Consider the following 27208-nt stretch of genomic DNA (forward strand, 5'->3'; position numbering starts at 1 on the left):
GACCGGGAAGCCTGTTTTTAATAATTCCATCATCATTCTCAATTTTCAACACCACCACACATAAAAAACCCATTTCCAATTTCTTTAAAGGTGCTAAATGGCTTTGCTCTGTGTTGTGAAAGTTTATCATCAGCCCAGCCGCTATAAAGCAGGCCCACGGTTTCCTGGGCCGTCATAACAACTGGTCTGGCCTGACCCAGTGGGATCATCTGGGTGTTTCGTTCCCAGCACAGGTGACTTGAGTCACTGAGGATTTCTGGGCACAGTCAGCACTGCTGAGAGTTGCAGAGGCTTTCACAAGGCCCAGGTCACAGTGACTCAGCCCAGCTGATGCCCCACAGGAAGTGAACAGGAAACCAGGCTCAACACCCCGGAACCCAATTGAGAAACCCAGTGGCCAGCCTGACAGCAGAGTCATGAAGAGGGAAGTGAGTCAACACCTGAGGTGGACAGCCCGCTGAGGAAGGCAAGGCCAAGGGGACCAAAACCCAGAGGCCACTGGGGGGAGTGCTTCCTTTTTGTGACAATGAGGGGCCAAAGTCTGGGAAAGAAACAAGTGAGATAGGAAGCCAAACATTTGAATGAATGAATGAAAGAATGAACGAACGAACGAATGAACAAACAATCTGACAAGGAGCAAATGGGTTGAACTTGCGACGCCTTTTGGCCAGCCCTGCAGCTGCCTTCTGGAGCAACGTCCATCCCTCAGCCAGTTTTCCCATCACTCAGCTGCTCCTTTTAGAAGCAGGGTGTGCAGAAATCAAGGGCTTGTTTGTGCTGGCTCGGTGTGTGTTTGCTTTGAGGATCAGAGAGTTTACTCATTAAGAAACAGAGTGGAAAGGAGGCAATGTCTCCGGTTGGCAGACAAAAACAAAGCGAGGCGAGGGGAGGACGGCGAGGACAGCTGACTCCCGTTCTCGGTCTTAAATCACCAGCTTCCCTACATTCATATTTTCTCCTTTCAGCTTGGCTGTCAGTGCCACATGGCATGGCCTGCTGTCCTCTGGAGTGGCAGTGAGCTTTCTGACGCATCCCCAGCTGCTACGAAAACGGCCCACGTGAGTCTGTGCGGGTGTGTCGTGCTGTAAATGAATTTATTTACTCCGCAGGACAAGCTTGGAAGTAGGGCTTGTTTTTGTCCAGATGACGCAGATGGGAAAGCCGAGACCCAGAGAGGTAACATGTCTTGCCGAAGGTCACACAGCCACCAGTGCTGGAGCCTGGATTTCACAGCCTAACTCCACAGCCTATGCCACTGATCGCCAGCTAATCCTCAAAAGAAATTGAGTCATATTTAGTCAGCCTGCTAGTTCCAGGCACGTTAGTAAGTGCCTTGGGTTCAGTCTAGTGAAACGTATGATCGGAAAAGATGCAGCAAGGTAATCGATTCTTTCCATGACGGGAGTCAGGCTGCAAAGCACAGTGTTGTTTGGAATTGGGGTGGTCCCTCTAGAAGCGGGGGCGCTGGCGCGTGGAGGCTCCTTTGAAGAGACAGAGCTAAGGAGGACAGCAGTTTGGAGACGGCGGTGGGCCTGGGCCATGGAAGGCGTGCAGGTGTGTAGGTGTCAGATCTGGAAGGGGGCTCCGGGACCACCCCGGACAGAGGGCTCTGTGAGCCTGTGTTTCTGGGCTGTAAGCGTCAGCAGTTTCTGTGTTTTTCTCCCCTCTCAGGTGGGACAGGATGGCTCGAGGGGGCTGAAGTTAGGTATTTCCCTTCCCCAGGTATGTGGGCTCCAATAGCTCAGCAGGGTAGGCTCTGGTTAACGAGTTCCCCCTGAGGACAGGCCTTGTTAAGAACAGGTGCTCCGGGGTATTTCACAGCAGCGGTGCCTTTCTCTTCCCTCTGCTAGGAGCCAGAGGGGATTTTTTTTTTTTTTCTGATTTCACTGTGAAAACCTGGTCAAGCTCCTGTAGATAAAATTCACACAGCGGCAGGGCCCTGACGACTGGGTCCTCCTGGAATTTTTATCTCAGGCCTGTCTACCCTGAGCCTCTGGCCGCTCATCGGTTAGTCGGGTTTCTCTACGCCAGGCGCTGGGTTAGGCCTGGGGGTTTCCACTTCGTATGCTGTGATTCTCTGCATTTGCCTGTTGGGCTCTCCAATTTGGGGGGCGGCTGCAGTTTGCCGTGTGACCTCATTTCTTTGACAGATCTGAGGAGGCTTGTTCAGTTTGTTGAGCTTTTCACTTGTTAGGACTGAGCGGTGTCTTCCTCCCGCTCTCACATGCCTGACCGACAGCAGGCGTCTCTCGTTATATTTTTTATGGTTTCCTCCCATTCATAGCAAGTGTCTAATTTCTCATTTAGAAGAAAGTTGGGGGATTTACTTTTTAAATGCATGTAAGTAAAAAAATGGATTGATGTTTTTTATGAGGTAATTCAGAGGACCAGATCACACAACATGACCATGGGCTTGGAGGTGGTGTTTGAACGACAGCAGTCGGGGCGGCCGGAGCGTGGCAAGACACTGTAAGCCAGAGCTCTTGTTGGTAGGTAGTAGCCCCAGTTAGCCGGCCCCGTGCAAGCAAAGGGGCCGCCTTGTGCTAACCCACTTCCGGCTGCCACCCTTTGGAACAGACGTTCTGAAGGCAGTGGGGATAATTACCCGGGGGTACCGCCCTGTGCCTGGTAAGGAATTGCCTGCTCTCCCCAAAGCTTCCAAACAACCCCTGCTGAGGGTTGTAATCAAACCCCTCAAGTGGGGTTTCCCTCCAGCCACAGCAGATGCTCAAATGGATGCTCCACAGCTTAGACCATGGGAAAATTAGTGGGTGCATCCTCGCAACCCCCTGAAGAACAATATTTCAACCCTACCAATAGCCACAAACAGCCCACTGGCAGAGAAGAGCACCCCCTGTTCAAGAGACCCCAGGAGACAATGACATCCTTTGCCGGTGATTGTTCAGTGGAACTGTGGGGTGTCAGACTCCCGAGTGGGGACAGCAGGCTACTTCATTCTCAGCCCCCTCTCCAGGGTGGTACTTCTCACCTGACAGGCTCGGCACCAGCCAAGTAAACCCTGCAGCCCTTGGCCGTTCAGCCACAGGCACGAACTAGAGACAACATGCAAAACACACCTGGTCAGGGGATCAACACAGGCTGCTTCTCGTGAAACATGAAAACAAAATGCTTTCATTTACGTGAAAACAAAAATGAGAGAGTCAAAAAACCAGTGACGTGAAGTGTGGTTTGGACGGGGCTAAAGGGTTTTCAGCCCTGATCCAAAATATCAACCTCACCGCCCATCACCCCCGAAGAGAGCTGTATGCCTGGGCATCTTGAAAGGATCTTTTCATTGCAATACTTACATGCCCAGGAGTCAGAATCTGTTATATAAGGTGTCATTGGAGAGATGGATGGACAGACACATGAAGACAAAAGTGGGATCCAGGATGGGAACTGAGAGAAAAGGGTACGGGAGGCGAGAGAGAAGCATGGGGGGAGGGTGAAGAAAGGGAAAAAGAAAGAGACAAAGTATCAGTCAGGACCCTTTAGATTGGAAATGACAGAGACCAAAATAAAGTGAATTAACAAGAATTAGAGGAATATTGACTCAAGAAATGGAGAAAGCAAAAGATGTATAGGCTTCAGGCAAAGCTGATGCATGAGTCTAAACAACATGTCAGTGCCCAGCCTCTCTCCATCTCCCCACTCTGCTGTCCTCTGCATCTCCGTAGGCAGCCACTCGGGGCCACCACCCCACAGCCCAGGGACCCAGGAACAGAGGGAAAGCCAGCATCCCTATCCAACCTCTCAAAGGATTCTCATTGGCTTGCTCGGGTCATGTGCTCACCCCTGGACCAAGCACGGGGTCACAGCGCAATGAGTACTCTGATGGGCCCAGGTGGGGCCAGCCAGATAACAATCCCACCAGCAACACGGAGAGAAGAGGCAGAGAGTCCCAAAATGAACAATGAGTGCTTTGAAATACTATTTTTTCCCAATTTAATCCTTACCATAATCCTGCCAGGTAGGTGTTTTTATCCCCATTTTATTGATGAGGGCATTAAAGCAATGTCGAACTTGGCTGCCTTCAGTGTTGCAGGCATATCAGGTCCTGGGATGGGATGCCTGTGGGGGATTCATGAAGTCCCCACCCCCACGCTCCCCAGGAATAAGCTCAGCTGGGCTGCTGGCCCGTCAGGCAGGCGGCATCCTACCTTCCTTGGTGCCCCGCGCTCTGCTTTAAATCTACTTCTGGGGCCTAACTTCAAAGAACTGTGTTCAGGGGCCACTGCCCAGAAAGCTGGGACGTGTGAACTACAAGGGGGCCATTTGCACCCCAGAGAGAGAAACCCATTTCACACTGGAACCCGGGGGACTCACATTTACCTTACGAAGCAGACTTACGTGGCTTTCTCTGCTGACGCGTCCCCATGCCAGGCACCACCCTGCACTCTGCCTCTCACGACAAACAGACCCAACCAAATGTTTTCTTAGAACAGCCGTTTTGTCAGGCGATGAATTTTCCCTCCACCTCCTAAGGCACCCCTCGTGCACTCGGTGCAGTTTGAAATGGGACCGTCTCCTGGTCCTGTCACACCGCCTTTCAGAGCCGGTCGCTGTGGCTCTCCCTTCTCACAGTGGGAACAGTTCGGATGACCTCAGGCTGGCCTTTTTCTGGAAGCCTGCCCAAGAAGCTGCTAATCCCCTTGATCTGGGTCACAGATCTGCCGTGTCCTAGGTTGTCCTTCTTGGTGAATATTCAAAATGTGCTAAGTTTTAACACCACTTTCTCTTTGGTGTCCAATATGCTATGGGTTTGCTGGGCCTGTTCAGAAACCAATAGCTGAGGTGATTTGTTTCCTTTCTCTTCTGCCGTTCAAATATGACTTTGAAGTCTGTCCGCAAAGTAGAGGTAAAACTCGTGGGTGTATTATGCTTTTGACTTTTGACCCAGAGCGATACGGCGGGGTGGCTGGGTGAGCTTGTCCTAACACATGTCATAACCTCAAAACTACCAGATCGCCACCGCAGGAAGAGAAAGCTCAAAGACAGTGACTCTTGGGAATAAACACAATAAACCTGGCCTGCTCTTGAAGGTCAGGAGCACAGGTTTCCCCAAGTCGGGAGCTGTTCCCTGTCCCCACAAAGTCCAATTCTGCGTGGCCATAGACGTTGTATGTCAGGGGAGCAAAGTCGGGCACGTGCTGCAATCCAGGCCCACCCTGGACAGAGAACCAGCATGTTGAAGGTCAGCAAGGGGCTTTGTCCACTCTTCTGTTACTTCAACACATGCCGACCAACGGGGCGCTGTAATTGTGGAGGCCCCAGAGAGGGACAGAAAGAGGTGAAGACACAGCATTTCCCCCAAAGGGCTTGCCTGCAGCAGGAGGGGAAGGCGGACAAGCCAGGAGAAGGTATGCTTCCCCAGTGCCACACGAGGGGGCCCTGTGAGGAGCGCTGGGGTCAGGGAGACTCCTGACCTGGATGCTGGCTGAAGCCATCCCAGCTGGCACCTGCAGGCCCAGAAGGAGGGAGCCATGAAAATCTCAGCAGGACTGGGTTATACGACTCCAGGCAGAGTGAGGGACACATAGCTGGAGGGGTACCCCAGAGGCTGGTCGTCCAACAGAACATGTGAACTCTGCACCTCCTGGTGGCTTTCTTAGGCAAAGGGTGTGAATTGCCCACGTGCTGTGAATAAGGGGTCAGGTGCCCTGGGAAGCGTGGGAATATCACCTGCTCCTTAGAACCTAAATGGACACAGTCCATCTGAAGACAGCCATAGAATAGTCTTTATAGGTATTGAGAGATTGCCCTCATCCTGCCAAGCCCCAGGCTTGATTTAAAATCCTTCCATCTGGAATTATTGGTTAAGGGCAGTTTATCAAAGTAAAGATGGATGGTGTAAGCAGATTTCGCTTCCAGCATTCACAAAAACGTGGTATCCCCCTGCCATGCAGCCAGAGCTCTTTAATCATGGTTGATTGAAGATTACCAGCCTTGAACTATTAGTTAATGGCATCTGCAAAGGAATGATGTATGGGGCGAGTAAACTTGGCAAATGAACGCAGACCCTGAATTGCTGGGTGTTTTCATCCTAAGCTGATATGCGCATTATTTCAACTATCTGTCTTCACAGTGGAAACAAAATCCAAGGCAGAGGCTAACATTCAGACTTGATCTCAGCTCTCCCTGGGCATTGATATTAAGAAGACAGAAGCCGAGGCTCAGGAGAGCCCCCCATTTTCTGGTTCACCTGCGCCCTGGAGAGCTCTGCACAGCAGGCCAGGCCACCTGGGAGCAGGCTCCCCGTTATGGATCCCCATACGAAGAAAAGCACGCGTAACCCGGTCACCCTTCACCAGAGCCCTATCCTGAAACCCCAGCGGGGCCAACACCACTCACTGCCCCAGGGGTCCCAGCTGCCACCTTCTTGGTTCATTTGTTTGAGAGCAAATTTCATTGGTTCCAAGGGAAAAGAATATGCTGGTTTTGTCACATGCCCCATGGGGAGGACACATCCTCCCCTTCCGAGCCTCCAGGGCCCACAGAGATGCCATGCTCGGGTCCATGCTGGGGTGCTGCCTGCCCCCCACCTCGCCCCCATTCACTGCTCATACTCAACGCCCAACTCACAGGGGCTGCCCCAACCCCCAGATGAGGTCACACACACACACACACCCCCGTGATAGTTTCCCGCCATCACCCTCTTTCCTCCCCACTCAGAAATGAATGTCCTCTTAAAGCCATAAAGGAAAAGACTACATCACATTTTACATTTCACGTGGAAAAGGATCTCAAAAAACAACTGGTGAGGGGATTTGCAACATGTGACTGACAGAGATAATACCCTCACATATAAACAGCTCTTACAAATAGATAGAAAGGACCACCAACTCATTAGAAAATAGCCAAAGAATAAAACCAAGCAGTTCACAGGAAAATAAATGGCTCAGAAACATATTTTTCCATGCTCAACTCATTTCATTTATAATGAAAGACATGGAAATGAAAACTATAATTATAAACCCTTTTTAAAATTTTTTACTTAGACTAGTAAAGATTTAAAACTTGGTAATAAACACTATTGGTGAGAATGTTGGAGGACAATTTGCCAATAGGTTTTAAAATTTTAAATGTAGGTTTCTGCAGGTCTAGGAATTCCACTTTGAGGATTTTATCTGGATCATATATGAAGGTCTGCCAATTAAGTTCTCAAACTCATCCTAGAAAAAGTGCCACACACCTCATTGCTGAATATCACTACAGTCACCTTCGAAGTCCTCCCCTTGGGAAGCTATGCACCGATGCCAGTGCCTAGTCCACCCGTCAAAGCCATTTTGGAACTCTTTTTCTGGAATGGCCATCAGAACTGTTGTATTACCCTTGATGTCCTGAATGTCATCAAAATGTCTTCCTTTCAATATTCCCTTTATCTTCAAGTAAAGAAAGAAGTCATTGGGGGCCAGATCCAGTGAGTAGGGTGGGTGTTCCAATACAGTTATTCATTTTCTGGCTAAAAACTTCCTCACAGACAGTGCTGTGTGAGCTGGTGCATTGTCGTGATGCAAGAGCCATGAATTGTTGGCAAAGAGTTCAGGTCGTCTAACTTGGTTAACTGTCCCGTTGGCACAAATTCATTATGAATAATCCCTCTGATATCAAAAAAGGTTAGCAACATCATTGCAACAAGTTTGTGAACTTAATTGTCCAACCTCGTATTTGTGCACATGTACAAAGAAATGTGAATAAGAATGTTCTCAGCAGTATTTTATTTATTTATTTATTTACTTACTTATTTATTTATTTATTTTTGGTAGCAAAAGGCTGGAAAGCACCTAAATTTTCTCAGCAGGGAACTGCGTAAGTAAATCATTACATACAAAAGAATGGTATGAAACCTCTAAAAAATTAGATATGAGCCATGTGTTGATAGGATACAGTCTCTGAGCTGCACTGCCAGCTGAATCAATAAAAATATGGTAGAGTTCGCCCATTTCTATTAAAATTAAAAAATGATACCTCCACCTTTTCAGAAGGTGCTATCAACCATAATCACCTCTGGGAAGGAGGCCACGGGACTGGCGCTGTGTATAGATCGAAACTGTTCAAGTTTCGGTGGTGTCCTCACGACGACCCTACCAGTCACCAGCATTCCCCGCTCTCCTGAGTCTCCGCCCTGGTGCTTTGGGCCCCGACCAGCTTTCCCGCCAACTTCTACCCCATCAGAATTTGCTCTCAGCAGCCATAACTTACAAATCGTTCTGAACAAAGCATCTACCTCACACTGTGGATGACTTCCACAAAGCAAGAACCGTGGCAGCGGTTCAGGCACCAGCATCAGGCCGGAGAGAAACGCCGGGGGGTAGAAGGGAGCTGCTCACAGTTCTCCAGCCTCACTGTGGAGGAGCCCACCTGCCTCGTCCTTCTAAGAGTCAGGACAGCCAGGCAGACGTTGACAGCTGCTCCAGGGACTGGCACCCCTACCCCCCACCCCCATTCAAAATGGAATGACCGCAGGTCAGAAGCAGCTGGCCAGCCTTCTCACAGAGAGCCTCACAGCATCTACTTATCCACAAGTACCAAGGACCTGAGACAAGGCCCCCGCCCAGCCCTCCCCAGGAGCGACAACTCGCCATCCGGGCCCTTGCCTGGACCCACCTCAGCTCGGACTGTTGGTGCAGCGGTTCTCAGGGGCTGTGGGAAAGGAAGTGAGGGGACCGATCACCCCTCTGGGCTCAGGTTCTCGGCCTTCCCAAGCATCAGGACCCTCGGGAGGGCTTGGTGGGCACCTGCCCACCGTTTCTGATTCTGTAGATCTGTGGGGGACTGGGGATGTGCATTTCAGCGGCACCCCACTTTGAGAATCACTGCTCTGGTTGGTGAGTCAGAGGCTGCTGATCCAGGACAAAGGGCACCAGGAGGCCAGGATGATGCCCCACAGGGACCACAGGTGCAGCTTCTATTTCAGGCTTGGGATCCCAGCCAAATCCTCCCCTCAAAAATAACCAAGCCCAGGCTCATGACCTGGCCTTTGAATCATGGCCCAGAGAGCTGGTGCCTGAGATCACCCAGACTCCAGGCCAAGGGCTGCGTGAGCCCAGGCAGGCTAGCGTGTCGAGGACACGGGGCCACGTCCCACTCTCCTGACCCGCTGTGTGAGCGCCGGCAGCCCCTGGACCCCTGAGCCCCTGAGCTTTGGGGTCCTGGTGGAGGCAGCCGTGGCCCTGACAGGGGCTGTTGTCACAGGATTAACCGCAGCGTGCGCTGCCTGGCCGGGGCCGAGGGCTCAGAGTAGCTGCTGTGAATAATAATATGACGGGTGCTTGGTCCAGTACTGCCCCCAGCAACTGACTGTCCCCTGAAGAGACAGGATGTGTGCACATGAATTAGATACACAGCAGTCCTGCATATCTGTGTGATTTCTCAGAGTCCAGCACCTGCTTTGTGCATAGTTTGGGCATGAATCAGCCCCAACCACCAGGCTGGCAGGAAGGAAGAGTTGGGCAGAATGTCTGCCCCGTCCCCAGAAGAGGTGACTCATTTTTTTCTCATACCTGAAAGCAGGATGCTGGCATCCTGGTTTCTTTGAATTCTACTTGTGATTCTCAGTGATTTAAAGCGGAGCTGGCCCAGAGACGTTGCAGGTGCATTTCTGAAGCGGCTGGGGTCAGAACCCTGCCTCTTTCAATCGTGGTGATTAGTTGCCAGCGAACCCAGCACAGATTTGCTGTTAAGGCAGTAAAACAGAGAGAGGTCCTCGGCTGCAAGGCTCTGGGAAGCTCGTAAGCAAAGGAGCTGAAAGGCATTTCACTTGCATCTGAGCACCAAGGCCGTCCTGGCAGAAGCTCGGATCTGTAAGGGCCCTGCTGGCTGACCTTTGCCACCGTGCAGCCGGCCTGGTGTCCCCATATCATGGCTCTCCCCTAGCTGCTCCCGGAAAGCAATTTCCTGCATGGAAGCCCTCGGCCCACCACCAAGGTATTATTTTTAGCCACTCTCCGCAGTGGCCAGGCTCTAAGGCTATGAGCAGAGACTTCAAGAGTGGGGCTAGAGAATATTCTTGAACCGTGGGTCCCTGCTCAGGGCTGGGCTGGTTCCCACAGCTAATTTAGAACTTGCATGGCTTCCCTCCTGACCTTTCCCCGAGAGCACCAAGCTGACCAGTCCACTTTAATGACTTTGTAGTCAGTGTCCCCCGAGAGCCTGTACTTTAAAAGACTCAATCCATAAGCCAGTGGTCCAATCAGGGCACTTTTGCCCTCCAGGGACACTGGGCAATGACTGAAAACATTTTGGTTATTACAACTGGAGGGAGAGTGCTCCTGGCATGGAGTGCGGAGGCCAGGGATGCTGCTAAATGTCCCCCAGGGCACAGGACGGCCCCCACCGTGGAGAATGATCTGGTTCAGAATACTGTGCCGAGGTTGAGAAACCTGCCATTAACCTCCCGCCCCAGACCCACCCTGACATACTGTTCAGATGCTGAGAAGCTCATGGCATCTGTGTTAAAAACACTTGCTCTTCCAGATGGGCCGAGGGAAGTACTGCTAAGCAGGGGGCCAGATCTTGCCGGGGCTGCCGCCCTCCCCAAGTGCCAGCCGGCCAGCCACTTACCCTGGGCTATCTCTACATCCAAATGCTCTTATGCCGCTGCTTGCAGGGCGCTGAAAATAGAACAGAGATTACGAAACAGCAGTGGCTTGCCTTTGATCAAAGTGAACCTGGAGTGGACAGAACCCAGCAAAATGAACTGACAGTGCCAAACACTGCGTTTAGCAGGAAGCCTATGGAGTCGTCAGGGTAGCAGAGTCCAGAGCCAGGCCAAGGACCACGATGGGACAGGGGGCCTGGAAGACGGTCCATTCTGAGACAGAGTCTGGAGGAAATTCCCAAAGAGGAACCGCCTCCTCACCCGGCCTTCTGGAAACTTGTTTTTCTTGGGGGTTATTCTTTGCTCCCCTGTGGGGGGCAGAATTTTAAAGATGTTTCCCAAGATTCGGACCCCTGTTCACACAGATAAACTCGAATCTGGCACTGCTTTGTGGTTTGACAACCTATAAACCACATGGTAAGTTTCTGGTTCCTGGTACACCCAGCATAAGGTAGATGAGTAAAAATACGATGCCGCCTATAAAAGCCCCCTTTTAGATAAACACACCATCACTGGTCCATGCCCACAAGCCAATCCAGCAGGACCAATGAAGACTGGTCTGCAGCATCACCTCCACAGCCATTCCTCGCACGCTTGCTGCGATCTCCCTGCCACAACTGACCTATGTGGTATCGGAGGCCGTGGCCTTCCTGGGACTGCGTGCGTTCATGCTTCTTGCTTTCCATGTTGGTGGTTCCAGGGTTTGCTTTGGGGTTGGACAGTCACATGCTTTCTCAGATCAGGTTGTGGTTTCTTAGGCAAAACAGTTTCTTCCCAAAATAAAGACTTCTGACCTATTGTGTCCAGTCAGTGGATCTGTCCAGATATGGTTTATAACCCCGGAAGTCTGGCCTTCCCTTGTGGGCTTCCACGCTTGGCCAACGCCTCCTGTCTCTGAGCACAATGGCGTCCATCCACCTTGAGCCATTTGGGTTGGAGTAGGAGGGCAACCCCCTTTAAATGGCTTTTGCCACAAGATTCAGATTAGTGGGATGGGGCACTAGCATGATTTTCTGCTAAGTGCACTGCTTTGCACTAAACCGGTTCTGGCGCCAGTGTCATTTGAGAGACACAGCAGCTGCTTTCTTCAACCCTGCAAGGCTCCGAATTACCGAGCTCTCGGTTGACTTAGGTTGCAGACTGCAGGCAGAGCGTCATTCCCGCTCCCACACCGGCCAGCAGTAGCCTCGCTCCCTCTCTGTTGGAGGACTGCTAACAGCAGCGGGACGTAGTAATGCATCTCCACATTAGGAATTTTTCTACCTCAAGCCTTGTTCAGAAAGAGCTGCTTTGCAAAACCCAGCAGGAGAGGCTTGTTATCAAATGCTTTGTTTCTGCATGACAAGGGTCACCCCCCCCCCGCCCACCATATCTCAGTCCTGACCACATCCATGAAGCCAGTGCCCATGTTTCAGTTCTGCTACTTGAGGCTTCTTCAGTTCAGGTTAGATTTGGCCACAAGTGACAGGAAATCCAAAATAGCCATGGCTTAAACAACACATATTTAATTCTCCCTCATTTTGAGTCCAGAGGAAGGTGGTCCGGGCTGGTGCAGGGGGGCTGCATGGTGCAGAGACCTACGCCCCCCTATCTTGTGGACACGGCATGCGGCAGTTCTAATGGCACCGCCCAGAATGGCTGCCCCAGCACCAGCCGTCATCATCTCATTCCAGCCAGCAGAAGGGGAGGAGGGGGAAGAGACAGACCCATCCCCACCCTTCAAGGACCCTTCCTGGAACTTGCCTTCCATTGGCCAGAACTTAGTCACATGGCCATACCTGGCTGCCCGGAAGGATGAGAAACGTCACTCCTGTTCCGGATGGCTGAAAAGTCAGGGTTCTTTAATGGAGGAGGGAGAGGTAGCAGATACTGAGGCAATTTGCAGTCAGTGTGGCCTCAAGACCAGAGTCCATGTGCTGGGAAAGGTACAAGGGGTTTTATAGCCCCGAGTTCTGTAGCCCCCTCCTTCCTCTGTACGGCGGATTCGCTTGGCCTCTGACACACATTTCAGAGGAGACTCTGACCACACCAGGTTTGTGGTCTTCTGCCCACGCGTCATCTTTGAGGGACCTGTTGCTTCCCAGGGACATAAAGTGAGGTTTCCCGAGTTAGTGTTTCACTTGGGAAAGTATTAACAACTGTGTTCACACCTTCCGTGTTCAGTAAATCATAAAAGTAAGCAAAACAAACACCTCCGATGAAAAGCTCCATAAAACCAATGAGGTTGTTCATGCAAATGGAAAACCAAAATTGATGAAACACAAAATAAATATTTAACTGACGAGACTGCAGCTGTCTTTGGACTGCTAAGTAATTTGGAGGCTAATAGTCTTAATAAAATCACTTTCCTTGAAAATATTTACTATTTCAGTTTTATTGCATTTTTCATTGCCATAGTAAGACTTGGTTTAGCTCACAAGTCAATTCCACAGCACCAACACCTCCTGATGCCGACGTTCTAATGGAAGCTTTTCTAAGCATGTGGATCGACTTGAGAATGAACTTGTGGGGAGAACCAGCCACTTCCATGAGTGTTCCCTGCAGATATCAGTTGGGGAAGGTGATAATATAGAATATAAACTGGCATCTAAATGGAAAGGCTGAAGTTTTATATGCCAGGTGTGCTTCGTAAACAGGCCAACAGGGCCATTTTGTCCCCAATGTCTGAGACCCATGAAAATGGTCAGGATCTGAAATATGCGTATAACTGTGTTTCCCCGAAAATAAGACCTAGTTGGACGATCAGCTCTAATGCATTTTTTGGAACAAAAATTAATGTAAGACCCAATATTATATTATATTATACCTAGTCTTATATTATAAGACCTAGTTTTATAGTATAGTAAAATAAGACTGGGTCTTATATTAATTTTTGCTCCAAAAGACACATTAGAGCTGATTATCCAGCTAGGTCTTATTTTCGGGGAAACACGGTATATTGGCTTCAGAATACACAAAGGAAAGAGCAAAATTAAAATTAGTAAATGTCCAGTTATCTACAAAACATAACACTTTGTTCTCATTAACTGTTAAATTTGGTATTCATGACTTTTGCATAAGAATTTTACTACTTTTGAAAACAATTAGTTGGAGAGAGTCTCATAATGTAAGATTTCACAAATACGCACAACTGCCCAGATTCCACAAACAGTAATGAATGAAATGAGCTACCCACAACCAAAAGCAAACTTACCTACAACCTGTCCGAACCTGTATGGCCATATACCTCTTTTTAACACCGGCTGTGTGGATACATCCTAATATGTTTGATACAATGTGGCGTTTCCAAAAAGAATCGCTTAAACAGGATCAGCACACTTTTGTTTTCTGTGAAGAGCCAGGCAGTAAATAGGTTTGACTTTGTGGGAACATATGGACTCTGTCATAGCTACTCTGCTCTGCTGTAGCAGCACAAACCAGCCATAGATAGCACATAAAAAATGTATGACATGGTTGTGTGCCAATAAAACTTTACTTACAAAAACAGGCGGTGGGCCAGATCTGCTCCCATGGCGGTAGTTTTCTGTCCCTTGCCTCAGATCCAGGAGGCTCTAAGGACCACCTACTTACCTCTGCCAACCAATCAGACCCAAAAAGTATACTTGTAAAAACATAGACTTTTATCCTGAATTACACAGAAAATGTCCTAGGCTCTGCTCTGCATCGTTCCAGCATTCAAGCAGCTGTTGTACACATTCACGTGTCAGATGGACACTCCAACACTTTGGAGATGGATTTTCTTCTTTGTCAGTTGCCCAAAGCACTGGATGAAGAGTGAAGTAACTATATACAAACACTGAGGTCTCTTCACAGTAAATATTTCCATAGCTTCTTCATAAAGAAAGGGGAGGGTTTCACCCTGAGTCAGCTAAAATGTCATTTAATATAATACTTCACTGATTTATCCTAGGGTGACAGAGGGCACTCACAAAAGATTATGCTTAGTAATCATATAAAGGTTTTAGCATTTGGCTGTGGACTTTTAGATTTCCGATACACACAGTAAAGTGTCCTGATAGCATTTAAAATTTTGTTTAGCTAGCCTCTTATCTATTACCCAGACCAGACATTGACCGTTTTTAGGGCACATGCCTTACTATTTAAAATTTTTTAAGAATTTTAAAAGATTTTACACTAGTAGTAAGTGGACAAGTAAAAAATTAAAGGTGGTCATTCTGTTTAAAGAAAATGTAATTGGAATTTATTCATTAAAGCTACCAAATTCTTTTACTTACATAATACACGCAAGTTAAATTATGTCTTCATTTTTGGAAGTATATACTGCTTATTAAGTTTTAAGCATAATCATTTCTCTCATGATAACATATTTTACTTATTTATCTATTCAAAAAGTGAAAAGGATCACTATTTATTTTTTAAATCACTAAAAATACTGATCACAAATGTTCTAGAAAACATTTCCCTATTTTCCTATTTTTTCCACTGAAACTGAAGCACAATCATAACTATAAAAATATAAATAATCACCAAAAAAACCTATTTTCCCCCAATATTACCTGTTGTTGCCAAATTGCTGTGTATTATATTTCATTTACCCTCAGAGCTAGGCTGCTACTAGAAGCAAGAAATTACAAAATTAAACTTTCTCTGGAAAATCTGTCCAACAAATCAAATTTTTAAAAAAGCATAACCTACTCTTTTGCTTTGGTTCAAGATGTCTGGTCTGAGAATATCAAAGCGTTTAATCTGAACTCGTAATTTATTCTCATCCTAGGACTTGGAGGTAATTTTATGAAAGAAGAAGAAGAAGAAAAAAGAGAGAGAGAGAGAGAGAATCCTTTAATAGTGATTCCCTTCCATAAATTATTTCAATTCACCATAACATACATTTTTTAGGACAAAACACCTGACCCAGAATATAGTTCTATGAGTGAAGTAGCCTTGGAACCCAAACAGTCCAGCAAGTCCAGCGGCAGGTCCTGTTCGGAGAAGGCAAGAGAACTGAGGGTTTCTGCTCTGTCACATTCTCCCTCTTCCGAGTAGAGGTGGGGCAGGTAATCAGTGTCATCTTCCAGCACATCCATGCCACAGAGCTTCTGGAGAAAAACCAGGGCAAGACATGGTAAATGCCAGAGTCCATACGTGGCTTATTTTCTCCAGGCTCTATGGGTGGATGGATGGATGAATATTGGATGGATGAATGAGTGGGTGGATGGATGGATGGATAAGGCTAAAGAGCTTTCACCACGTTACCTTTGAATACCTCCAGGAGAGTGCTGTTGGAAATCTGAGCCAGTTACCTTACCCTATGTGGGAATGAGTTTAGCTAGAATCTTCTATCTTCACTACCTAACAGCCGTCCCTGAGAGGGTGATCTCACCTATGGCCTAAAGACTTGTAGAATCAAACATCTCAGAGCCAGAGGCAGGAGGAGCTGGGTGCAAGGCCTGGAAAGAGGAAGCTGAGAAGGCCGGAGGCCACCCACATCCCGAGCCCTCAGCCACGCCCTCCCCGGGATTCTGGCAGCCAGCTCTCCCCCACTTCCTCTGGCTCACAGGAGCCCCTCCTGGGCTCTCTGTTTAGCCAAGAAAACCGTCTCCTGACCCTGTATTTGCTGGTGCCCACAGGTGAACCTCAGAAGCCTCTCCCTTATGTCTGCTCATTGCCTGGGTCCACTCATTTGGGGACTGGTCACTGGGTGACCATACACCATGAGGGGGCCGGGTGGGGGAGGAAGGGAAGCTTTGCCAGCTACCAAACGGATGCATAGCTCTGGCCACGCTGTCACAGTCCTGTCGGTTCCTGTAGTGAAGCTGAATAGGTAATTGTGGCGGACGGACCTGGTGGGCAGATCCAAGCAGACTCTGCAGCGGGTCTGTACTGTGCAGATTCTAGTTCAGGATCCCAAAGGCTGACGACAGAGCAGCGGGTTTCTGCACCCTCATTCAGCAATGTCAGAGTCCCCATAAGATCAGTAATTCATCATAAAGCCCCGACTCAGTTGGAAGGCCCACAAGGGAAGGAACCAGGCCTCCTAGTCTGTCCTCTGTCACCACCAAGCGCAGAGCCCCAAGCTTGCACTGAATAAACTCTCCTGCCCGAGTGCCTGGTGGATGGAGCGGGGGTCCTGGGCTGGCAAGCAGCCCGGGGGAGCCCCACGTCCCTGTCCTCACGGTCCATCTGGCACAGTACAGGCAGGGGGGTACACATATGTGGGTATGGGTAAGCGGATGTTGTGTGATGACAGCCGTGTACTGTATGCAGCCACCTCGTCCCCTTGTGCAGTCACGTGACTGATATGTGGTACAGTGTTCCGACATTCCTTTACTGACGGGAAGTTCGGGGACAAGGAGCTTTTCTGACTCCTCAGCCAGCAGGCAAGCAGGGGTGCAGTGAGCTGCACCATGTCCAGCCCGGCTCTGCATCCTCGCAGCTTCCCCACTTTGAGCCACTTCCCCAGCCTCTTTTGCTGCTCTGCCTCCTCTGCTGAGAACGCTTGTTCACTCATTCATTCTTCAGCCACCATGTGTCAGGCACCGGTAATGACAAAGTCCTGTGCTCACGGAGGCTGCAGTCTGCTCTGGAGAGACGGACAAACCTTGCTCTCTGCGGCTCATTCCATGTCTTCGTCACCAGCAGCTGTGCCTGACGACCAACGCTGTACGATGCACGGCCCCTCCCACAGGCCCTGGATCCGGGGTGACTTAAGACTTGGAGAAAATACCAGTGGTTGTTTTCTGTTTTTCGTATCAGCCACCAGGCATTGCCCACTTTGCAGGACTTGGGAGTAGACATGAGGAGGGACCAGGTCCACACAGGCCTCAGGGCTGTCACTGAAGAGATGCAGCCGGGCACCAGAGGGAGCCGACACGGGGAGACCCCAGCCAGCGACCCTAGATGCTGCCATGGTCTGGATCTCACTCCCTTAAGCTGTGGTGCCTGCAGCCCTACTGTTGTCACTCTGACAGCCAGAGGAGGGGTCACCCGGTTTCTCAAAATGGGGTCGCAGGACCTCAAGTCAGGGGCTCTGATGAGCACCTACACCCACTAACACAGGGTCTGTGGGGTTGGGGCCTGGGATTGATGCTTTTGAACAAGCTCCCCAAGTGCCTGTGAACCCCAATTCTACCACTTCCTACAGCTGTGACCTGGGACAAGCCACCTGATTTCTCTGGCCCCAGGTTCCCTCATTTTATAGTAAGGAATGTGACAGGACCTGCCCCAGTGGGTTGACGCTAGGACTGAATAAGTTAACATCTTTCAGTCTCTCAGGACAAGGTCTGGTATGCGGTGGTTATGACACGTGTGTATCAATAAAATAAGTCCCGGCAGATGGGTCCGCCTAGCAGTCCTGCATTCCATTGTGCTCATCACTTCACGGCTGAGCCCCAACTTCCCTGCAATCTGTGGAGTTCCTGGGGGTCAGCTGTCCAATCTGCAGCTTCTTCGTGCATCCCTCCCGCCCCGCATGGGGCTCACACAGAGCTCACCCTCCATGACACGCGGTGTGGACCTGCCCCAGCTCCTTCCACTGGAACCACGCGTGGGTTTGCCCAGCTCCCAAAGCACCTTTCTGATTCACTCCGGAACACGTGTTGAGAGACCTTTTCATGTCATCGTCCCATAATCCCCTTAGGCCTAATCAACACATGGCCTTCATGACTTCACAGAAACAGACCAGTGACCCCCGTCTTAGGTCGCGTCCTGCAGAAGCAACCCCTGGAATGAGGGTTCCCAGGCACATGCTTGCTCTGGTCTAAACTGGGTCCCCTAAATTCCCATGGTGAAGCCCTATCCCCTGCACCCCAGTGTGACGGTACCTGGAGGCGGGGCCTTTGGGAGGTCATTTGGGTTAGATGAGGTCAGGGCGATTAGTGCCCTGATAAGAAGATACCGTCCAGAGGTTGTTCTCTCGGACGTGTGAGGACACAGCGAGAAAGTGACCGTCTGCAAACCTGGCAGAGGGCTCAGCGGAGCCCGCCGTGACGGCACGCTGCTCTCAGACCTCCAGCTCCCAGACTGTGAGAAATCAGTCTGTTGTTTAAGCCGCCCCGTCTGTGGTCTTTTGTTCCTGCAGGCCCAGTGGACAGAGTGATTTGGGAGGAAGGGTTCCCAGGTCCGGCCTGGGTCTGGGCTGGGAAGCAGACCCCGCCGCTGGCACTGACAAAGGGAAGGCTTCCTACCTGTTGCAGGATCTCCGCCATGACTCCAGCTCTCACTTCCAGGGCCCTTCTGGGTACCAGGGTATCCCGGCGAGCCTGTGAAGCAAAGGGGCCGAGGGCTGACACCACTGGGGAGCCCTCCTCAGCTCCCCACACCGATGGCTTTTGCTGGCCAGCAGGTGGGGGGCCACCACCCACGGTGAGGGTGGTCAGAGCTCCTTTGGTGGGACAGTGGGTTCAAAAGCACTTTGCTCACATGTCCATGTCACTGTTTGTGTGGTGGCAGAGAAGGGAGAAAGGGCCAGACCTTGTAAACACATAACTAGGAGCTCTTGCAATCATATTACTTTTTATTTCTGCACTAAAGGTATGAAAATGTAATGTTAGCAGTGTCTGTATTCCCAGCAGACATCCGTGGGCCAGCTTTGTAGTTGCTTTGTGGGGCTGGAGCCTGAGCATGTGAGATGTTCAGCTATGTCCTGGGTCCACAAAAGTTCAGGAAGACACCTTGTGCCATGAGGAGGGCCTCCACACTTGCGAATGAATCCACCCCTAGGACTCAGGACAGCTACATAACTGACAGGACCCAGTGCAAAATGAAAACGTGGGACCCATTGTCCAAACATTAAGACTTTCAAAAAGATGACAGTAGAGCATTAAACCAAGCACAGGGCCCTGTGCAACTGGCCAGGTTCCATGCCTGTGACACTGGCCCAACGAGGGCCCAAGGGACACACCTGTCCATGCACAGGCCCTTGCAAGAGCGGATTCGTGGCATCGTCTTTGTGCAAAACAGAAGAGCACGTGTCTGTCTTAGCTCAAATGCAGGCCGAGAAAAGATCATGAATTACAGAGATCTTTAATTCTTTTTTTTGAAGCTTTTCATCATAAAACTTGTGGCTCTTTGGACCTTGAATACCTCTTTCAGTTTTTGTCAGATAAGTACAATTTTTTGTTAAAATAATATTTAGCTACACTAGGGAAGTCCAAATGAGGTCTGTACTCGAGACCTGTATGAACAGTGTTGTACCAGGTTAGTGTTCTGGTTTTAATAACGTACTGTAGTTATGTAGATGTTAGCCTTGGGGGAAGCTGCATGGAGGGTACTCAGGAAATCTCTGAAATAGTTTACAGCTCCTTGTGAGTGTAAAATTATTTCAGAAAAATCATTTTAGAAAGTAAAGCAATCGTTCTAGAATTTGTACTTAGAGTATATGAGACGTGAAGCAGGGGAAAGTCAGGGCTCAGTTTGGCAGGAGGTGTGAAATCCCTGGGCGAGACTTTGACCTGGGCCAAAGCCATGTGCTCTTAATATTATAGATTATCTCTGGTGTCCTTCAGACAAACACAAGAAAACGTATTTACTGATGGGTGTTCTAAGAAGTGTCATATTTGATTGGGACTATCAAATAACAACTCTTAACAACAACCAACAATAACTAGAGCTAGTTACTTAGATGACAAGAATTTCATTGACTATGTGTGTGTTTTACCAGTATCACAGAATCTTCTAGAAAGGCCACCTCTCAAGGGAACCCACTGTCAATCATTAGTGAGGTTACTACAGCAGGGAGTCAGCTTGTGTAACTCACCAGAGTTCCCAGGCCGATGGGTGCTTGGTCTGATGTCCTAACTGGCGATGGTAGCATTTCATTTATCGCCTAGGGGGAAAATACTGTTTTACTCAAAAGATAATGCATTTCCCTCCATCTGAAAATAAAACAGGTGTGTGTATCCTTCCAAACCTCTCACTGGTTCATACACTCATAAACAAATAAAAATCTGCATTATGATGAGGGAGAGGGGAAATGGGAGTAGAAAAGGAAAGGTGGAGAGAAGCAAAAAAAAAAAAAAGAAAGAAAAGAAAAGAAAAAGGCCATAGCAAAATGGAAGTGTGTGACCTAAAGTGACTTGAACATGTCGGTTCTAACATTCTATCGATGGTAATACAGACACCTAAAACCTGGACATGCTCACGGAAAAGATCTAGAAGGTGACGCAAATGAAACTTTCGATTTAGGGATGGGATTGTGGTCATTTTTGTTTGGGTTTCTATTATTTTAATGTAGTCCCTTCAACAATGAAATAAAATTCCAGAGAAAATAAAGCAGGCAATGGACCTTAGCAGTGGTTCTATTTAAGATAGCTCATGCCTGCAGCAGATTTTAAGATATCAGGTTACCCAATAAATCCTAAGTGATGACTAAACTTAGGGAAGGAGTGTGAGTGGCTGTTTATTTAACCTGTCACCATAGGTACAATTACTATTTGCAGGACACTGTGAAGAGAACCCAGAGACACACCCAGAAAGAAGGCAGAGGCGTTGCTTCCTCCCCTTCCCCGCTGGGGCTGGTCAATTCTGTGAGATTGACTGCAGAGTGCAGAGCCCAGGGCACGGTCAGGAGGAAATCAGAGCGGTCACTGTGCCTATCGGGAACAGTGCTGCTGGCCCCCGGACACTTACAGAGCAGCAAAGGAGGAAAGAAAGAGAAGGCCACCACCAGCCCACACGACATCTGTGCACAACTGAGGAAGGGCAGCCCTTCCCCCAGTGGGCACAATGCCCGCTGGCCCTGGCCCTGCTCACCCCCAGCCAGGCCCTGCCCAATAATTTATGGCAGCTCTGGATGGACTCGCTGTCATCTGATGTGGGACCATCTGCCACTTCGAGAGGGAAGACAGACCCAGCTCGGGAACAGGGTTTTAAGGGACATTGAATTGCATGGTGAGAAAATGATTCTCTTTTGAATTCCTCGTCCACTCTCCCAGTGACATCAGGAGAAAGTCTCCATCTGGTGCCAGCGTGGCTTTGCTATCTCGCCCTTTTTCACAGAGACAGCCCCTAGACCTTTGGCAGGCAGCATTCTCTACGTGGAATTATTGGGTCCTATTTCTATTGTGTCCATTTTCCACTTACCTGCTCTTTACACAAGTAAAACCGCTTTTTCATTTACAGTTGAAATATAACATTTCCTATTTAAAGGAATGTACTTCATTTGCATGAAAGCCCATTTAAATGAAAAATATTTTAAAACTATGCTAGTACAAGTGGCATATGCACATGGCACAGCCATGAAGGGGGCACTGGCTGGGCTGAAATCTAGGCGCTGAGTCATCTGAAACTTGCCTGTGAGAGGCAAAGGCTGTGAGGTTGGAGGGAATTGGGGCTTTGCAGGTGTGAATGGGGCAGAGGCAGGTGTGGAGCCACCTGGCGGAGGGGTGTCACTGGATGTGTGCTGGGAGGACCAGCCAGGGGGTTCCCTGCCATGGAAACCACCAGCGAAGCCACTTCTCTGTTTAAACCCCGGCAGCAAATCAGCCATGCCTACCTTCCCTACAAGCGTGTTGTCCACCTCAGTCGTGTTGCTCAACAGGGCTGTCGCCTGACTCCTGACCTCTGACCCTACCTGTGGGACACAGGGAAAGAAACATGACAGGGGCTGAAACTAACGATGGCAGAAATAAAAGCAGAGAGCAAGGAATAACATCACCCCCAGATACGTTGTATCTACGCCATCCCAGAAAACATTCAGACTCTGGAAAAGACACCTGTCCTGTCAATGGCAACGGCTTATTTGGGAGGAGGGTGATTTTGTGATTGCTGGTGGGCAGGTGGAGTTTCTTGTTGTTCATGCTTCCTGTAAAGTGATGGCAAAAACCCTTGTTTCAATAGGGCCTCGTAATCTAAAAGGTTGTCCTCTCGGACGCTCCCAATGATGCCTCCTGGGTCCCCGTGGATGGGCACCATCTCATTCATTCCTCAGTTAGCAGATACTCACTAAGGGACCTAGATGTTGATGGGGCTGGATTTCTTTTCTAAGAGCTCACCAGCTTCCCCATGGAAATGGGAAGCATCCATGCAATCTTGCAGACCATCTTGATCAGGGAGCATCCAGGGGCCAAACGGGACGACATGGTGTCAAAATTAATGCCAGAGACCCTAAGCAAGACAGGAATGGGGTGAGGGGGCTGTAGGAGGCTCTGTCACACCCTGTTGGTGGGAATAGCCCCTCCCCTCCACTTCCTCTTCTCCTCCGAACGAACTTCCATCTTCATGGTCTGAGGGTTTGCACAAGGCTCGCCCCAGCTGCACTTACGGGATTGCAATCCTTTCTTTCCCTGCCCAATAACTCCGTTTCACTGACGGGATGCCTGGCGACTTCTGTTTACAGTGGAGAGTGGATAGACTCAGCTGTGGCATCTCAGATGGACCACGTCCTCCCAAGAGAACAGCCTGTCCCAGGTGAGCGTGTGAGCATGTGTGGGCTGGTACATTCATGTAAGATGGGTGACGAAGAAGCATGTATGCTGGGAGATGGCCTCGTTTACCCATGGCTACAAAGACGTAATTAGTAACTACTGTCAATAGTTCTAATATCGGCTGCTGCTGTTTATTGAGTGCCTGCCAAAGCCACAGCCTGTGCTAAAGACTCACGTGTATGGTTTTTATTTGATTAAATTGCCCAGTAAACCTAAGACAGAGAGAGAACGTTACTAATCTCACTTTATATATGAAAGCCGAGGGTCGGTCAGATTATGCATTTGATAAGCCACCGTTTTGGAATCTAAACCCAGGTCTGTGGACCCCCGTTTTCAGAGCCCTAAAGATTCCTAGGCAGAAATGGGGGTGTGTCTTGAGCAATGAGTAGGAGACAGGGAAGGACTCTTGGTACTGGAAGAGGACAGAAACGCCTTGCCCTGGGTGGGGCTCTCTGGTCCTGGACCAGTGTCCTTGCCAGCAGATTGCCTCCCCCGCCTGACCTCAGGTCAGTGCCCTTCCCTGCACACACGCTCGTGGAGGTGCTTCCTCCTTCTCCTGACATCAGCACTAAGCTGCTGGCCGGCAAGTACAGCACCCAGGGCATCACCACACCTCGTCCACTGGCTGTGTGTCGTGCGCGGCGGCCTGCGGGGTCTCTGCTTCCGCTCCCCACATAAGAGCGCAAGATGTGGTGAGGCCAAAAAGGAACACCCACGGAGCCCTAGGTAGGGGAGTCACACCGCTATAGTCTCACTGGAGGCTGGATTCACACGACGTGTCCGCTTTGCTGCCAACCGACCGACTCTCTCCTCAACTCTCCTCGACTCCCCAACGTAGCCGCGGCAGTTATATTAGTGGCCAATGACTCAAGGGTTACAGCTGACGGCCATCTACTCCCCGAGCCAGCACCTTTCCACTGAGGCCGAGAGCCTGGACACTGCTCTCTGGGGCTCTGTCCCCACACTGTGCCACAGCCAGGACTTGGGGAAGTGACCCTCATGGCTCCTCCAAGCGCTGCACCCGCAGAGCCACCCCTCTCGCCCAAGTGGAAGGCGAAGCACAGCCGCTGAGTCTAGGAGCCATTTCCATTTTCCCAGGCGATTGAACATCAAGCAGAATGGAGCTGCCTGAGGCAAGGGTGTCTGTCTGTTACACAAAGCACTGTTGTTTGTCAAGAGGGTTTCCTGCTTAAAATGATACAAATGAATCGAAACAGCTAACTGCTGCTGTCACTGCTGGGTGGAGGGATCCGGCTACCTGGCTAGTTTGGACCTGCCCTCTCACCCCCACACCAGGAAGCGCTCAGCCAGGCCTACGTGGATGTACAGGCGGGTACATCTGCAACGACCCAAGGCTGTTACACCCCCCTTGCTTCACACCAGCAGGGACGAGAAAGTGCGGGAAGAATCCTAGGCGTTTGGCTGTCCACCAGCTTCTCAAACCAGCGGTCACTGGAGAGTATCTCCCTATTTACTTGAGCATAAAGCCAATGTTAACTGGACGGTCTTTTCCTAAAAGCATCTCACCTACAAGTCTCTTGGGAGGGTAGAGGGCTAAGATGGTAGTAAGATGGGGCAGTCTGGATCCTCTGAGTGAAAGAGTCTGACATTTCTTTGGCTTCCATTTTTCAGATCAACCACCCTTAGTTCCAGTGAAGACAGAAGAGCGCACAGCGCCTTCCGTCTGCTGGTCCGGCCAACCCCAGCCCCGGGGTGCTGCGAGGACGACAGGTAGGGCAGGGCCGATGTCAGAGGCAGCAGGTTTGCGAAACCAGCAGGTACCGGCTGGTTCCTATGTCGGGGTGACTGTGGTGGGTTTGCATGGGCATCATTTGGATCCACAGCTCCTCGGCGAGGCTGGTTTTATCATCCATGCGTCACGGAGGAGGCTGTGGGGTTAAGTGACTTGCTCGATAGGACAAAGCTAATAAGATGTAAGGTCCAGGGCTTGTCCATGCAAGGTCAGGCAGCTCAGCCGGTGAGGATGGGGGAGCCGGTTCTGCCTTCCTCTCCCCAGGCTGTGGCCGAGAAGCCAGTGTGGACTGATTTAATTAGTCAGCACAATACATCATCCACGTAGAGGAAGTTCACCTGGTGAAAACCATTCTTCCCCTAAGCAAGGTTTCTCAGCCTCCCCTCTGCTGACACTTTGGGCCAGATTTTCCTCTGCTGGGGGGGTGTCCCCAGGACTGTAGGGTGTTTAGCAGCAGCCCTGGGCTCCGCCCACTGCATGCCAGTCTCCTACCCGTCCGGGTTGTGACAATTAAAATTATCTCCAGACCTTGCCAGATGTCCCCTGGGGGCAAAATTGCCCTTAGTTGAGCTAAAACAATTACGTTGGACGATTTCCTCAGGAATGTGTTTCCCCTTTTGCTCCTCAAATATGAGTGAGTGTGAAGAAGTAAGAGGGGGACACAATAAGTGGGAAAATACATAGTGGTATTGATGTCATTGTCATAAAACACAAAGTATCTCCCTCTACCTGGGTTGAAAGGGCTTTGCTCTCATCGCTGTACACGATCAGCGTCTGGATTCCTTCCTCAGTGTGGGCAGGGCACCTGCGCCTCTTGGCTTCAGGCACAAAATGGCATCGCAGCAGAAGGAAGAGCAGAGTCACTGTGATGAGACAACGGGAAGTGACTTACACAGCGTCGTCTGTGTCAGAGGGTTCCTCAGGCTCATGTCCTGTCGACACAGACTTAGCTATGACCTGCCCTGGTCAGACTGGGCCTCAGGCATCTTCGTACCTGCAGAGTCTGGCACAGCTGGCCGCACAGGCAGATGCTGGGCAACTATTGGTTAAATTGATGGACTAATCCCATGTGACCAGTAGTCCTGTGTTTACCTGAAAATCCAGCTTCCCCATTAGCCTTCCCCAAGCCCAGGAACCTAGCAAGACGTGTGTGTTGCTGCCCCAGCGTTACTACAAACACAGGGTTGCAAATCGCCGCTTATTGAGCAGAACCGGCTTTTGCACGACAGACAGCGTGTTCTGACCAGGTTGGCCGCCTGGGATCTGAGTCTGGGACCCTGATGAGCCTAGGGGTCATTCTCGAGGCGTCCCACTCTCTGCCATCATCTGCTCTCACCCCAGAGGACTCCATGGCCCTGGCTTACAGCCTGGGGAGAGGAACCACTTTCCCGGAACAGCCCCCGCCGACCACTGACCTGCCAGAACTGTGAACACTGCACAGAGAAAAGCCACAACCCCCACGGGGAGCCCGGCCCCCGTGACTGATGACTCCATCACACACGTGAGTCCACTGGCACACGAACAGACCCTCACGTGGACAGTCTGCTTCTGGGAAAGGCCCTGTTTGTCTCCGATGAAAAGTGGCACTAAGTAATCACCACGTGGGAGGCTTCTCAACATGAAAAGTTCAACTGCCCGACCTGCAAAGGGAGAAGGATCTCACATGCATTGACTCCCTCACTGTCCAGCTACTCAACAGATATTTACTAAATGCCTACCACATGCCAATGCTCTGTTCGAAAGTTGGCCAACTACTGTTCAGAGGGGACAGTCGCCAAGACCACCCCCACTTCTGACAACAGCTGCGAGTTCAGGGATTCCCAAGAGCAGTCAGCCAAGGGAAGAAGCACGTAGGGCAGAGTCCAGAAAAATACCCGATGCAGAATTAAACTTCCATTTCTGCTCTCCCGTGGGGTTGGGACAATGTTTCTCCCTGGCATTGAGGAGTGACAATACAGGGAAGCTCACCGAGCCTGGCATCCACAGTTCCCATCAGGATTTGGTCACATAAGTGGCCGCACAGGTGGCTGATTGATTGATTCCCACGAGACCCAAAGCCCCCACCCTAAATCACATTATTCCTGTTGATTGGTACAAGACCCCAGGTAAATACTTCTATCAGAAAGGTCATTCCAAGGGCTTAGAGATCAGCTCCCAGAAGCCAAAGCCCGGCCTTTTGGGGTAAGGTGCAGGGCGTTACTACATACTCTGGCTCTGGGAACCTTACATGCTGTGTTTATTTGAAAATCTAGCTTCCTTGCTAGCCTTCCTCAATTCCAGGGGCTCACAGTTTCAACTGAAAAACACTACATTTTAATGACCCATTAACAGAAGCACAAAGGAGAATGTTGCCCGTGGATGCCAGTGGTTCCTCCTGGTAACAGCACCCCAGTTTTCCTTGGGGGAGCCCACACGCCCATGTGGGTCAGGAGAGGTTAAGCCCAGATCCCAGGCAGGTCCAGGTGTGGGCTC

General features: G+C 50.0%; 1 protein-coding gene and 1 long non-coding RNA gene across 4 annotated transcripts in view; one reads left to right on the plus strand and one right to left on the minus strand.

Moving 5' to 3' along the window:
* Nucleotides 1–881: 881 nt before the first annotated feature.
* LOC117015869 (uncharacterized) lies at nt 882–6836 on the plus strand. The gene is made up of 3 exons (XR_004421807.1): nt 882–1058; nt 2375–2489; nt 6086–6836. It is a non-coding gene; the product is annotated as an uncharacterized LOC117015869 (long non-coding RNA).
* Nucleotides 6837–13481: 6645 nt separating this feature from the next.
* CDH26 (cadherin 26) overlaps nt 13482–27208 on the minus strand; it is a 42140-nt gene continuing 28413 nt past the window's right edge. For 2 of the 3 annotated variants that reach the window (XM_033094690.1, XM_033094689.1), the window contains exons 11-16: nt 26152–26376; nt 25466–25599; nt 22053–22130; nt 20316–20384; nt 18745–18819; nt 13482–15657 (exon numbers count right to left, since the gene is read on the minus strand). In XM_033094690.1, the coding sequence (XP_032950581.1) occupies nt 15454–15657; nt 18745–18819; nt 20316–20384; nt 22053–22130; nt 25466–25599; nt 26152–26376 (785 nt within the window). In that variant the 3' untranslated portion in view covers nt 13482–15453. The remainder of the gene's footprint in view (nt 15658–18744; nt 18820–20315; nt 20385–22052; nt 22131–25465; nt 25600–26151; nt 26377–27208) is intronic. The other variant, XM_033094691.1, reaches the window with a different exon arrangement.

Source organism: Rhinolophus ferrumequinum, chromosome 23, assembly GCF_004115265.2.
Source record: "Rhinolophus ferrumequinum isolate MPI-CBG mRhiFer1 chromosome 23, mRhiFer1_v1.p, whole genome shotgun sequence".
Lineage (NCBI taxonomy): Eukaryota > Metazoa > Chordata > Mammalia > Chiroptera > Rhinolophidae > Rhinolophus > Rhinolophus ferrumequinum.